Source organism: Mus pahari, chromosome 2, assembly GCF_900095145.1.
Source record: "Mus pahari chromosome 2, PAHARI_EIJ_v1.1, whole genome shotgun sequence".
In the NCBI taxonomy this organism is placed as follows: domain Eukaryota; kingdom Metazoa; phylum Chordata; class Mammalia; order Rodentia; family Muridae; genus Mus; species Mus pahari.
In genome coordinates this window covers 15,597,746-15,612,745 of record NC_034591.1, presented here as the reverse complement: position 1 = coordinate 15,612,745, position 15,000 = coordinate 15,597,746, and the positions used below count along the sequence as shown (strand labels likewise).

The 15,000-nt window shown below is 44.6% G+C and overlaps 1 protein-coding gene and 1 long non-coding RNA gene across 3 annotated transcripts in view; one reads left to right on the top strand and one right to left on the bottom strand.

The window, feature by feature from the left end:
- Positions 1-1,363, bottom strand: part of LOC115063393 — a 2,113-nt gene extending 750 nt beyond the window's left edge. Inside the window, exon 1 of one of the 2 annotated variants that reach the window (XR_003843234.1) lies at positions 723-1,363. This is a non-coding gene — a long non-coding RNA (uncharacterized LOC115063393). The remainder of the gene's footprint in view (positions 1-722) is intronic. The other variant, XR_003843235.1, reaches the window with a different exon arrangement.
- Positions 1,258-15,000, top strand: part of Rsbn1l (round spermatid basic protein 1 like) — a 56,923-nt gene continuing 43,180 nt past the window's right edge. The window contains exon 1 of the mRNA XM_021190129.2: positions 1,258-1,853. Coding sequence (XP_021045788.1) covers positions 1,295-1,853 — 559 coding nt within the window. The 5' untranslated portion in view covers positions 1,258-1,294. The remainder of the gene's footprint in view (positions 1,854-15,000) is intronic.

Genomic DNA, 15,000 nt, shown 5'->3' with positions numbered 1-15,000 from the left:
ATTTGTCTCTCTGGGTCTAGCTTCAGGGAATACTCCATATATTAACAATCTACTTCTAAAAACTAAAAAAAATGAGGACAGATGCAGTGGTACACACCTTTCTTTAATTCCAGCACTGGGGAGGGGAGTTGGGCAAATGCAGGTAGATTTAAGTTTGAGGCCAGGCTGGTTTACAGGACAGCCAGGACTATAGAGAGAGACTATGACTCAAAAAACCAACCAACCAACCAACCAAAAACTAAAAAAAAAAAAAAAAATGTATTTACAAACAGCATTAAAATTTGAAGTGTTCCCTTCACCAAGTCCTAAAGAAGTGGATTAAGAGTAAAAGAAGAGTAACAAAATAACAGTTCATTCCAGTTTCCTGAGGACAATTTCCGGAAAGGTTTAACAGTGGCAGAAAGTAACAGCTAATGTTCCTCTTAGGGATCATAAAACTCCTTTGCCTTGGTGAGCTAATTTGACCACGTGTTATCGTTACACTCTAATCTCATACAAGATCTAAGACTTAAAGGCATGCTCTTGTCTAAAGCTTGAGCTGTGTTGTAACCCATCCCCCCAAATTCCTTATCTTTTGAGATAAAAATCAAGGTACATGCTTGGCGAAGTTTCATAGAGCTAACTCTGAAATACAGACATCTAACTGCATTTTCAAACATTTACAAACACCGCTAACGGATTTTTTTTCCTGGTGCAGTTTAAAGAATAATTAAAGTGAAAACCTTTATCACTCAAGCTCAATTTAAAGTCTCCAAACGGTGGGTGATTTATTATCTTCACGATCGGAAGTGATCCAAGTTCCAGCTCTGCAGAAAACTCTCTCTTAAAGCACGAACTTTTACGACCTTAGTTAAAATAAGGCAACTTTTCACCATTTCAGCTTTTGCCGATCGGACTCTCCGAGACGAGCAACAACAGAAACCGTTTTTCTGAACCTGCAGAAGGGACCCAAGCCACCTCAAGGTAAAAAGAGAGAGAGGTACAAACAAGGCAAAGTCTTTGAGCGAACGGCAGCGCTACCTCGGTGCTGGCAGATTCGGGGCTCCCGAGCGACGGTCCGGAGACCCTCCCTTCTCGGCGAGCCCTCCGTCAGCCGCGCCGAAAAGACCTCTGACCTCCAAAGAAGGTCCGCTCGGTGACCCCACCCCGGCGGCTTCTGTCCGCGTCTTTGATTGGTTCGTTCCGGGATCTCTCAGTTCAGCGCGCCCAATGGGAGCTCGGCCTGGACCCAGGCACCCCGCCCCGCGCCCCCGCTCCGGGGAGCGGCGGAGAGTAAATACAACAGGAGCGCAAAATGGCGGAACCGCCGAACCCAGCTCGCGGCGCCGTGGCCGTCCTCTCCGAGAAGGAAGCGTTTGGCAAAGTACAGCCTGCCTCGCGGGACTCGCCGGGCTCTATGTCTGCCAAGAAGGTTCGCACCGAGGAGAAGAAGGCGCCGCGGAGAGTGAACGGGGAGGGGGGCAGCGGCGGGAACGGCGGGCAGCTGCAGCCGCCCGTCGCCCCGACGCCCCAGAGCTACGGCAGCCCGGCGGCGTGGAGCTTCGCGGCTCGGTCCGCCGCCTCCTCCTCGGCCACGTCTCGGAGCTGTTACTCCCTCTCCGCCAGCCCGAGCGTCGCGTCAGCCTCCGCTTCCTCGTCCCAGCCGCTGCCGCGCAAACTGCTGGTCACTCCCTCGCTGCTGCACGCTCAGCCTCACCGCGTCCTGCTCCCGCCCGTCGCTCCGCCGGCCGCCGCCGCCGCCGCCGCCAAGCCGCGCAGACCCAAGGAGAAGCGCGAGAAGGAGAAGCGGAGGCACGGCCTCGGCGCCGCCGCCCGGGATGAGAACGGCGAGGCGAAGCCGCCGCCGCCGCGAGGTGGGTGCCGCGCGGGGGAGGGGAGCGCCGGCTCGGGGCGGCCGGGCTGCCGCCTTCCGCGGGACCAGAAGTAAAGGGAGCCTGGAGTTTCGGGCGCCGACCGGGGAGGATGGCTGAAACTCCTGGTTTTCGATGTCGGTCTCGCCTTCCAGTTAACGCGCAGCAGGACGCGCGTGAAGGAGTGGGTCTAGGGGACCCCGCTCCCGGGTGTGTTTTCGGCTGGGGAGGCAGAAGAGAACAGGTCTTTAAAGATAACGAAAGGGATCGGACGGGATCGCAGGAAATTCATGTTTGCGGCGCAGCTTCCAGCGCCAGAATATCCTGTCCAAAAAAAAAAAAAAAAAAAAAAAAAAAAAAGAAGAAGAAGAAGAAGAAGAATATTGGCGGAAGCTGGAAGCTCCCAGGGACCACAGGGACCAGNAATTCATGTTTGCGGCGCAGCTTCCAGCGCCAGAAAAACCCTTGTCAAAAAAAAAAAAAAAAAAAAAAAAAGAAAGAAAAAGTGGGTGGTCGGGTGTATTGGCGGAAGCTGGAAGCTCCCAGGGACCACAGGGACCAGAATGTTTCATCCCTATTAGGGAGATGAGGTCGTGCGCAGGGCACCAAGTGTGCGGTTTCCGAGGTGCCCACATTCCATATTGTTAAAGTGTTTTGCGTGCTCCTGTTTTAAATACTACTCTTCAGGAGCTTTCAGCCATATTCCTTTTTTTTTTCTTCTTTCTCGTGCAGCAAATGATAAAATCGGATGTTTTGACGTCTTTTGGCCAGATCAAGTGGCTTCAGAGTGTTTCTGCATTAAAAAAAAAAGGGAAAATTTCCCAACTGTTTTTTTTTTTTTAGCTTTCTTTTGTAATGTAAGCTAGCAGAGTTTTCGGTATTTTCTTTAAAATAAGGAATCATTCTCGTCATCTGTGGATATGTAGAGATCTGACTAATACAAAGTGGATGGGTTGGAAAGTAGATCTTTAGGTGATCATGAGGTTATATAAATATACATTGTCACTGTCACACATTGTTGTGAAGTATTCCGTTCTGTTTTGGAATGCTGGTGAAATGCCACTAGCCTTGCTGATCTAATGGTATCTTAGATCTTGAAAAATTATCTGAATAGAAGGGTCATCATTCTCAATGTAGAAGAATGCTACATCTAAGCCAAGCCAATGGTTCAGTGTACCCTTGTTCCCAATGTAACAGTGTAACGCTCTCCTAGGTATTTGGAGCATTGCCTTAGGAATGCTTTGAGGATGAAATTTAGTTTCCTTCTGCTTAGGAATTCTAGGTGGTTAGTATTTTAAATCTCTATGTTGCAGTGGTTAAATATAAGATTTAAATTGTAAAGTGCTGCAGAGTCTGTCCATATGCAGTTTGGTATCATTCTTCCTTGGGTGAGCTGCTCTTTTGCTTTTCCTGAGATCTCTGCAGAAGTGAGTATAGGTATTACATTGTTGGAGTTTTGGAGTGGTGATAAGTATTTTAAGGAATAGTACCAGCCTAAAATGTGAGATATATCTATATATCTATATGACTTTTAGTGAGATGTCTGTTAATGGTAATTTTTTATAGTCTTAACTAACATTTAAAATATGTTTGGGGGGGGGCTGGCAAGATCGCTCAGCGGGTAAGAGCACTGACTGCTCTTCCGAAGGTCCTGAGTTCAAATCCCAGCAACCACATGATGCCCACTTCTGGTGTGTCTGAAGTCAGCTACAGTGTACTTACAGTGTGTAACAATAAATAAATCTTTCAAAAAAAATATGTTTGGGTACGTTAAGATGGCTCAGGCACTTGCTGTGTAGCATGACCACCTGATTTTAATTCCCAGGATCCACAAGATGGAGAGAATCAGCTCTCCATATGGTGTCTTCTGATCTCCATACGTCAGCTGTGACACAAGTGTGCCCTTCCAATAAATGTAGTAGTAATCCCCCAGACTTAAACAGTGATAGTTTTTACATCAAGATGTGGGAAGGAGATTGCCCATGACCTATATGGGATGATTAGATGTTGACGTTTTTGTCTTTAAGACAGGGTCTCTTGGGGGCTGGAGAGATGGCTCAGTAAGAGCACTGACTGCTCTTCTGAAGGTCCAGAGTTCAAATCCCAGCAACCACATGGTGGCTCACAACCATCCATAACGAGATCTGATGCCTTCTTCTGGAGTGTCTGAAGACAGTTACAGTGTACTTACATGTAATAAATAAATAAATCTTAAAAAAAAAAGTTCCTTTAAAAAAAATAAAAATAAAAAAGACAGGGTCTCTTGTATAGCCCTGGTTGTCCTAGAATCTCTGTAGACCAGGGTGACTTCAGAGGGTCTGCCTGCCTCCTGAGTGCTGGAATTTGCAAAGGCATGGGCCACCACACCTGGCTATATATTCACCATTAACTTTAAATACTTTTATTTATTCATTTATTTCGGACAGAAACATTTTATTGAGAAAAGATTAAATTTAAAAAGATAGCTTTTCATTATTTTGTTGAACTCTAGAGTTTGAATTTAACTGAATTTGGCTTCTGCTTTATGGTAGCAAAGTATCAGGGTTTAGGTACATTTGTTTTATACGTGCAGTTCAAGTATACACATACTGATTTACAGTACAGTGTTTATTTTCTGTGCATTATATATAGGTCTTTGAGAATGGATGACAGGTGATTATTGTTTGAAGTATATACTTTTTAAATGACTTCAAGTTGGCTGTCCTAGCTTGTTAACTCCTTGATTACCCACAGCTCATTGATTTAATTGACTTAGTATCAGACATCAGGTATAAAGACATTTAAGAAAAGTAGATTGTAGTTCTGCATCTCTAAACATTTGCTCTTGTATTTATATAAGGGTTTTAAGAATCCTTAGACATGGCCTTTGTTGTTTGTCTTCGTTTATTATGTTTGAAACTCTGGCTGGGCAACTCACCATGTAGAACAATCTGGCTTCAGTCTGTGATCCTTGTGCCTCAACCTCTTCAGTGTTGGAATACAGGTGTGAGCTACTACATCTGGTTAGATCTTTTTTCCATTGGCAATCAACTTAACAGAAAACATTCAGATAAAATAAACATGTATTTGAAACAACCTGAGACAGCATTGAGTGAATGTTGAGTCTGAAACATGCTTATTTATTCTATATATAACCCAACAATAAATTAAAGGTGAGTTAGTTGAAACCCACCTTTAAAGCTAGCAGGGACAAATGAGCAGATCAAAAACCGTTTCTAGTCTAGTCTCCTGAGTCCAGAGCTAATGTGGTATGCATCTATAATCTCCAAGGCTGGGCTGGTGAGATGGCTCAGTGGGTAAGAGCACCCGACTGCTCTTCGGAAGGTCTGGAGTTCAAATCCCAGCAACCACATGGTGGCTCATAACCATCCATAACAAGATATGACGCCCTCTTCTGGAGTGTCTGAAGACAGCTACAGTGTACTTACATATAATAAATAAATAAATAAATCTTAAAAAAAAAAAAGCTCCAAGGCTGCCTGCTGGTAGCTGTAGCTGTTATGTAGAATTTTTCAGGGTTTAAATTAAAGAGTCTTGTGTGGTTCAGCCTGGCCCTGAATCAACTGTGTTCTGGTTCCTGTGAGTCAGATAAGGGCCACCATGCCTGACTGATTTTTTTTTTTTTTTTTTTTTTTCCTTGAGACAGCTTTCTCTGTGTAGACTTGTAGCCCTGGCTGTCTTAGAACTCACAATTCAGACCAGGCTGGCCTGGAACTCAGAGATCTGCTTGCTTCTGTCAAAAGGTGTGTCCACCACCACCTGGCTTCTGGCTGGGTTTTTCAAATTACAAAGTAACCAGATAAGCTAGTAAATTTTTCTGTAATACCAAATAAGTTTTGATTTGAAAAGTATAGAACTGGTCATGAGGATGCATGTTGTAATCTGAGCGTTTGACAGGGAGCCAGAGGCTTGGGGCCCTAGGCCAGGCTGAGCTATCTAGTGAGACTCCTTCCGTTAAAAAAAAGTGGAAGGGGCTGGAGATGGCTCAAGGGTTAAGAGCACTGATTGTTCTTCCAAAGGTCCTGAGTTCAATTCCCAGCAATCTCTTGGTGGCTCACAACCAACCATCTGTAATGGGATCCGATGCCCTCTTCTGGTGTATCTGAAGACAGTGACCGTGCACTCACAAAATAAATAAATAAATAAATAAATAAATAAATAAATAAATAAATCTTTAAAGAAAAAGTAGAATGTAAAACTGCGGTACTGAAGGGTTATGCACTTCATTTCAGTAATGAATATTTTCTGTGCGTTTGTGTGTGTGGTTGGTGTGTGTGGTGCATTTGCATGGTGCATTCTTGTGGTGCATGCCTGTGTAGAGGCCAGAGCAGGACTTTGGTCTTCTATTGTTCCCTACCTCAGTGCCTTGAGATAGGCACTCACTTAACTGGAAGACATGTCTGTGGCCAAGGTGACAGGCCTTAACACTCTAGGGAGCCACCTGTCTCTGTCCCCTAATGTTGGGGTTGCAGCCACACTCAACCATGCCTGGCTTTGTGCATAGGTGCTGGGCATTTGAACTCAAGTCCTCTTGGGTGAGCAGCAAGCCGTCTTACTCACTGAGCCCAAGGCTAGAGGTTAGGGTTTTCATCGTGACTGGCACTGAGATAGTAGTTCACTAAGATTGTGTTTAGAGATGAGCGTTGGTATATTCTAACCCCCTCCCACCCTCCTGTAAAGTCTTTCTGCATGCTCCCATCCGGATTGCTTCCTCTTAACTGCCTGCTGCATAAGCTGTCCACCCTGGGACTGGGACTGGAGCTCACGGACATCCTGGGTGTCCTTTCCTTGCTGCTGTGTTGTTTTTCTGGATCCCATGCCTTCTAGTTGACCATCCATCCATCCATCCATCCATCCATCCATCCATCCATCCATCCATCCTACTAGCAGTACTGTAAGGATTATATCGAGTTTTGGATTTTGTTTTTACTTGCACACTAGCCTCTTATCTGTTGGGAACTTTTTCTCAAGCTGTTTGCTCTGGAAAGTTTGAAGAGGGTGTTCTTTTATTACATGCCTTCTGATGTTGGTGTTCAGAGAAACTAATCCGTAAAAAGTTGTCTGTTCTGTTTTGAGGTATTTCAGCCCTTTTCACTGGCTTTTAAATGTTTAGCTTTGAGCAACAACAACAACAACAACAACAAAGTATAAGCCCTTGTAATATATTTTTATTTTCTTTTTCTTTTTTTTTTTCTTTTTTAATGGGCTCAGCATCTCTGTTGTTTCTTCAAGGATGCTAATTATAGTTTCTTTGAACTGCTGTGTTTTCCTGCCTCGCTTTTGGTTCTAACCTTTTTTGTTTGTTTGTTTTGGTCTCATTTATTTGGAGGCTGTGCTCATATCTGTATGATTTTTTTTTTTAGCAGTTTTTTCATATCTGAGTGAATGTTACCAAGATTCCCGGAAAGCTGAGTGTGCATGGGCAGGGCTCACTGACTGAGTGTGCATGGGCTCACTGACTGAGTGTGCATGGGCTCACTGACTGAGTGTGCATGGGCTCACTGACTGAGTGTGCATGGGCAGGGCTCACTGACTGAGTGTGCATGGGCAGGGCTCACTGAGTGTGCATGGGCAGGGCTCACTGACTGAGTGTGCATGGGCTCACTGACTGAGTGTGCATGGGCAGGGCTCACTGACTGAGCTCATGCTGTTATTTGTCTTGTTTTCTCTGGGTTAAGCACTCTGAGCTTCTTCAGCTCGGTTTTTGTCTCCTTTGGGACAGATGCTGGACAGAGCGGTGTCTTAATCATTCTGGTTGTTGTAGCAGAGTATCCTAGACTGGGTGGCCTAGGGTGCAGAGGTTAGTTTCCTCACAGTTGTGGAAGCTGCAAGTATGAGATCAGTTCTGAGGCAGCTGATTCTGGAAGGGTCACTTCCCTGTCTGCAGATGTCTGCCTTCTCTACTGTGGGCTCACGTGGAGAGCCCCTTCCTCAGGGCTTGGTTTTGGTGGGGCAGGGAAGGAGACAACTGGCTTTTCTTCCTGGAAGGCCCCAGTCTCACTTCGTTCTGACTCCTCTCTATGACTTTTTACTCTGCCCTCATAGATGGCCAGGCTCTAGACCCAGCCAGCTGGAGGGCACGCCTCTCAGAGGTAAGTGGTACGGTTCCAGTGATGAGTGTGAGAAGAAAGCTACAGATCGTGCTAGCTGTTTGACAGATTCACCAGTTTCTGTTTTCATTTTAACCCACCCTTGTTTCTGGGAAAGCCTGAGCCTGCAGCCTTTCTGACTGCAAGTTTGCCAGGGAGTTTACACCTGTGCATTTGGCCTTCTTTCCTACTGCCTTCTCTTCCATCGTTTTCGTGTGGTATGTAAGAGTGTGCTTACCAAGCTGGGGTAAGTGTTAGTGCTTGCCTGGGATGCACAGAAAGCCCTGCGTTCATACCTAGTACTGAAAGCAACCTTGTCTTCATTTCTTTGTTCTGTTACACCAAGGCATTCACCATTTCACCATTGTCTTATACTTTAAATTCCAGTTACAGTTACAATATTTTCTAATTGCACCACAGGTGGTCTTTCTTTTCTATCTTTTGTCTAAGTATATTTTTAGAGGAGATACTGAATTTTAGCCTTATTTTAATTTGTTCTTTTTTGTATATACCGTTGATTAAGTATTTAATGTTTTGTCTATACACATATGTATTTAACCGATCGTGGGAATTCTTGTACAAGTGTACTCTGTGTTGACAGACCCTTGTGCTTGTTACCCTCCCCCTTCTTGACTCTCCTTTCCTAGTCCCTTCCCTTAGATAGTTTTACTTTTACTTTGATGTCATATATACGTTTACAGGTTTATGTACATAAGTAAAACCCAGGAACCACATGTATATGCTGTTTGTCTTTAAGACCTGGCCTTCACTTAATGGTATCTCCATTTGTCTTCATTTCTTTATGGCTGAGAGTCCATATGCATCTATGATGTGGGGAATATTATCTTTTTTTTTTTTTTTTTTTTTGAGACAGGGTTTCTCTGTATAGTCCTGGCTGTCCTGGAACTCACTTTGTAGACTAGGCTGGCCTCGAACTCAGAAATCCGCCTGCTTCTGCCTCCCGTGTGCTGGGATTAAAGGCGTGCGCCACCACGCCTGGTGGGGAATATTATCTTTTCACAAGGTGGTTCTGGGAATGATGTGGGCCTGACATTTTGTAGACCTTGTTTATGAAAGTGTAGAGGTTTAATGCACTCTTCACGTTTACTTATTTATTTAATATGTATGGGTGTTTGGTCTGCATGTAGGTCTGTGAGCCATGTGTGTGCTTGGCACCCCAGAAGCCAGAAGAGGTTGTAGATCTCTGGCACAGACATTGGGTGCCACCAACTGGGTCCTCTGAAGGAAACAGCCAGTGCTCTTAACCGCTGAGCTTAACATCCTTTTTTGTTTGTTTGTTTGTTTTGTTTTTTCGAGACAGGGTTTCTCCGTGTAGCCCTGGCTGTCCTGGAACTCACTCTGTAGACCAGAATGGCCTCGAACTCAGAAATCCGCCTGCCTCTGTCTCCCGAGTGCTGGGATTAAAGACGTGCGCCACCATACCCGGTTTGAGCTTAACATCTTAACGTCACTCTCTCCAGCTCCATGCTTGTTTGTTGGTTTTCATTGTAAATATTCTTAAGGGATGAGATTTGTCTATCTAGTACGTTGAAGCCTCTCAGTGTCACTAAATGAACTGGTTGCTGTGACTTCCTGGTTTCCGGAGCACTGATACACCTGAGTTCCTGGTGTCTGAAAGTACCATGTGTGCATTAGTGTAAAACATTGCCATAATCTAACTTTTATTTAAAAGTTAAAAAATATTTGTTCATTTTTGTGTGTATATATGAAGGTGTGTGTGTGTGCCACAGTGTGTGTGTGTGTGTGTGTGTGTGTGTGTGTGTGTGTGTAGGTCAGAGGACAGCTTTCAGGAAGGAGCCTGTATTCCATTCACTATGTGGGTCTCAGGGTCTGAGCTTTGTTGGAGAGTGTCTTTATCTACTGAGCCACCTTGACCACCCTATACTGGCTTTTTGAGAGAAATATTTCAGAGGTTTTAAGTTGATTAAGTTAAGTTAATTGATTCTCAATTTTCCCCCTTCCATAGTGGATTAAACTTTTCAAATTATAGATGAACTGTTTAAAATAGGATATTGAAAAATAAAAGTTCTTTTGTTAGAATAAAAATAATTATGAAAATATATCTTAGAAAATCTTTTGTGTGGTAGAGAAAATAAAAACATGTTTCTTACCCACTAAACTACTTTGTAACTTCAAACTACTTTTATTTTCAAACCCATGCTGATCCTTATGTTACACATTTTATGTTCTTGAACTATAATAGATTTAAAAAGTATTTAAGGCCGTGTGGTGGTGGCGCACTCCCAGCACTTGGGAGGCAGAGGCAGGCGGATTTCTGAATTCGAGGCCAGCCTGGTCTACAGACTGAGTTCCAGGACAACCAGGGCTACACAGAGAAATCCTGTCTTGAAAAACCAAAAAAAAAGAAAAAATGAAAAAATGTAATGTAGAAGAAAAACAATATATTCTGGGTATAACCATACTATGGCTTCAGCTTTACTTTATTAGATGTTTAATTCAGAACCCTTTTCATTGCTTCGTCTTATGGGACAATATTCTGAAAAGCAGTTGCTCTAGTGTTATTTTCTTGCTGAATTACTGGTGAATATTGTATCTTAAAGTTACCAAATGTAACCAGCCATGGTGGCACACACCTTTAATTCTAATACATGGGAGGTTGAGGCTGGCAGATCTCTGAGTTTGAGGACAGCCTAGTCTATAGAGTGGCCAACCTGGTGTACAGAGTGAGTTCCAGGGCCACCAGGGCTATACAGAGAAACCCTGTCTCAAAACACCACAACACAAAACTAATGATGGTAAATATTGACTCCTACTCTTCCTGTTTGAAAATAATGAAGACAGGAGAATGAGTCAGGTATATTTGTGGTAGATTGTGGTTGATATGCTATGTCCTTAGGTATCCCTTGAGCTAGAATATGAACAGCTTGAGAAGAGAAATGACAGTCACCCTGTAACCAACATTTATAGAACTGTAGTCAGCATTTTACCTGTAGTTTTATGTCTTTTATAACTTCTTTTAAATGCAGTTAGATATTAATCTTATATACATACTATATAGAGGTCTATAAAATGTAACCATGAAGTGAATATAAAGTCTAGGAAAATAACTATGAAATGAATATATGACTAGGTTTGAGACTTGCAACTCTAAACAACTAAGTTGTCTTCACTTTGTCTTAGCTCTCTAAGCAGAGGCATGGATGGTTTGTGGGATTATCTGCCTGTTAGGAAACTGGGCTTTGGAAGACCTGCTGGGTTTAGGTAAATGGAGATGATTGAGAGACTTTTGGGGGATGAGGGTGGGTGGGGTGGTGGGAGTGGGGTGGGGAATTAGGGAGGCTAAGAGATGGCTCTGTGGTTAAGAGTAAAATTCCCAGTACAGACACTGTGCAGCTTACAACTTCAGTCCAGTTCCAGGAGATCCAATGCCCCTTTCTGGCATCCCTGTGTACCAACATGAATGCGTGCACTTATGCAAAAAAGGAGAAAGCCCTTTATAAAACGTGATAGGAAGACTAATGTGCATGGACTAGCCAGTGAGTAAAGCCGTTTGGGTAATTGATGCTTTACCAGTTTTTATTACTTATTTGGTCTGTGTGTGTATGTATGGGGTTGGAGGCTATGCCGTGGTGTGCTTTTAGAGATCGGGAACAACCTTCTGCAGTTAGTTCTCTTCTAGCATGTGGGTCCTGGGGCAGGGCTAAGGTTGGTTGGCTTGGAAGCAAGGGCCTCATCCCCTATGTCAGTTACTTTCCTGTTGATGTGATAAATAAAACACCATGACCAGAGCAACTCATGGGAAAATGAAAGAGCTTACTTTATGGTTCTAGAGGGATAAGGACCCATCATGGCAGGAGAGCATGGTAGCAGGCAGCAGGTCTGGCAGCAAGAGCAGGAAGCTGAGAGCTCACATCGTGAGCCACAGGCACAGAAGAGAGAGCCAGCTGGAAGTGGAGCAAGCCTATGAACTCTCCAAGTTCCCCCACTGACCTATTTCCTCTAGCAGTGTTGCACCACCTCCGCAACAGTGCCACCAGCTGGGACATGTGCTTAACTGTCTCACCAGCCCCAAGGTTGGAAGATAAGATGGCATGGTATTTGAAAGTCTCACAATTTCTTATTTTTGCCACTATAAGGAGTTTACACTTCATTTTCTGGGCATTAATAAGGCAGGTTTGTGTTGTTTTCTTGTAGGGTGAGAATATATTCAGATTGATAATTTAGGAAAAATGGCTTGGTAAACTGTATGATGAATTAGCTGAAAGTACAGGAGATGGATATGGACAGTATTGAAGACCTACTATATTAGTAGTAGGTGCTACCACCACAAGCCACAGCCACTCAAGCTTGCTTCTGCAGTGCTGCCCTCAGGGCTCCATGAGGGGCTCACCCGACTGCTTTAAGCACAGCTTAGCTCTGCTGACTTGATCTGTCTACAGCCAGAACTACAGCTGCTGGCACAGCCCCATGCCTACTGCTGCTTGTCTCCACACTACCCGTGTGCCCAAGAGCCTGGACTTGTCTTTGGTGACGTGTACACCCCTAGCTGGGTTGCAGTGAAGAGGAAGAGTCCCTGACTTCTCAGTCCTAGGCTGGCCAGCTGTCTGCAGGCTGTGGCTTTGGCTCTTGTCTTCTCAGGCACCTTTGTGTGGGCAGTTTGCCAATGGCTATCACACATGTGGAAAAGGACTGGATTTTCCAGCTGGGACGCGCTGCCCAGTGGCATCCACGTGTCTGTGGAAATAGTCCTGCTAAAGAAGGTAGGCTTGGGTATCTCTGGTGTCATTCGTTAGGTTCTTGGATGGGTTCAAGACACCCTGCAGCTTCATCTTGATGCCAGAGGGGCCCGAGCTGTGGCTAAAACCTTTGAATTTATCATGGAAAGGAGAGACTACAAGCGAAGTGGTTTCAGTGGAGATGGGCAGAGCATCTTGCAACCCCTGGCAATGGAGTTATGGATGGTTGTGAGCCATGATGGAGTACTGGAGACTGAACCCAGGTCCTCTGCAAATGTGCTTTATCACTGAGCTGCAACGAGGAGAACGTGATGGGTGTTACTTGTATCTAGCTCAAAGTCATCATCTTTTGGCAGAGGTGCCTCTCAAGGACACTTAAGTGTATATTCCTGCAGAATATAGCCCTATTATCAATGTTGCCATGGAGGTCAGCAGCTGTCTGGTTCCTGTCATTCCTGCTGGAGCATATCATATATTAAGCTGCTACTTTTGAACACTCTTAAATTGATCATCAGGGGCCAAGTTTTCTTTAAGCAGAGGGTCTCTTCAAAATTTCACCACCTGGTGGGCGTGGTGGCCACGCCTTTAATCCCAGGACTTGAGAGGCAGGGGCAGGTGGATCTCTGAGTTTCAGACCAGCCAAGGCTATGTATTCAGGCCATATCTTTTTTTTTTCTTGTTGTTTGAAACAGGGTCTTACAATGTAGCTTTGGCTGTCCTGGAACTTACTGTGTAGACCTGGCTGGTCTGGAATTCACAGAGATCCATCTGCCATTTGCTCCTGAGTGCTGGGATTAAAGGCATGTACCATTAGGCCCAGCTGAAGGTTTTTCTTTAAAAATAAAACCAACATTTCCTTAGATAGTCTTCCTGCCATCCTTGCAAGAAATCCAGGGCCATCTGTGGGCACAAGAGGTATGCCCTCCTATTCCAGGGAGCTGCTGAGATTCATTTTCTGTGGCCTTTTGGCAACTAGCCTTCCTGGGGCTGCCATTTCAGATGCTTAAAGGAGGGGGAGACGTTCTCTCCAGCTGCCACAGACAATGCCCACTACAGGAACTTGCACAACTTACTACAGAATCGGGGTCCCTGGAGGGTGCTTTCTAGGATCAGGGAAGAGACTCTGTCCCCAGTCCCCTGCTACTTGCTAATGTCCCTCGGGTCTTTGTCTACCTACCAATTGGGTCTGGGCTCTTCCGACAGTGTATAGGGCATTGCTGACCTGTGTAACTAAAAAGCAGTTGTGAGCTAGTTGCAGAAGTATACACCTGCAAGCACTTGGGAAGGACAGGCAAACCGATCAGGAGTTCAAGGCCAACCTGGGCTACATGAGAGCCTGTCAAAAGGAGAGGAAGAAAGGGAGGCAGCTATACAATTAAGAAAAGAGCTTACTCTGTGTATGTGAGACACGGAGACTGAGAAAGAGAAGGGCAGACACAGAGAGAATATGCATGCATGAGAGCAAGTGTTAGGCAAACAGTGAGGTGGAAGAGACTTTGCAGGGGTGGGGAATAAATCAGGGTGTTAGGCTTGTGTGGAGGAGCCATTTTCCCACCTCAGGAGAAGGTAATTACAGATAGTTAACCCTCTGGATCCTTTCTGGGGGCAGGGTCTCTGTCCCTGTCTCTCTGTCTGTCAGGCAATTTCTTTCTCTCTCTGTCTCTTCTGTGTCTTGGTCTGTTTGTGTCTGGCTGTTTCCCTCCCCCTCCCCTTTACCCCCTCTTCTTCTCCCTGTTGGTGTGTGTTCCCATTGACCTTTGTTGCTGTTACAAGAGAAAAAACAGCAAAGTCTTACATTCCATATTCATTGTGAAACAAGAAGAGTGGGCAGTGTTCCTTACAGAGGCTAAGAGCAGGGCCGCTGCAGCCTTCAGACACCCTCTCATGCCATGCTCTTTCCTTCTCCAAGGGTGCAGTGATGGGGCTGCATGTTAAGGAGGTGGTCTTGGTGTCAGTCCTAGCTAGCTACATCTTCAGGAAGTCCTTGAGGATGGTCCCTTCCTACACCAGACCCCATCCATCTGTAGGACTGTTTTGAGTAGGATGGAGCCTGCTGGTTTTGTATGATGAAATACTGTAGAGAGAAAATAAGAGTCTTACTATTTTTGAATGTTTGGCTTTCTGTGTGTTTTTGTTTCGTTTTTAAATAAACTTTTTTTTTTTTAAAGACAAAGTCTCACTATATAACCCTGACTGGTTTAGAACTTGCTTTGTAAGCTAGGCTGGCTTTGAATTCACAGAGATCTGTCTGACCCTGTCTCCTGAATTCGATTAAATTCTTCCACTACCATGCTAGACTTAAAAAAAAAAAGTAAATATATATATATATATATATATATATAT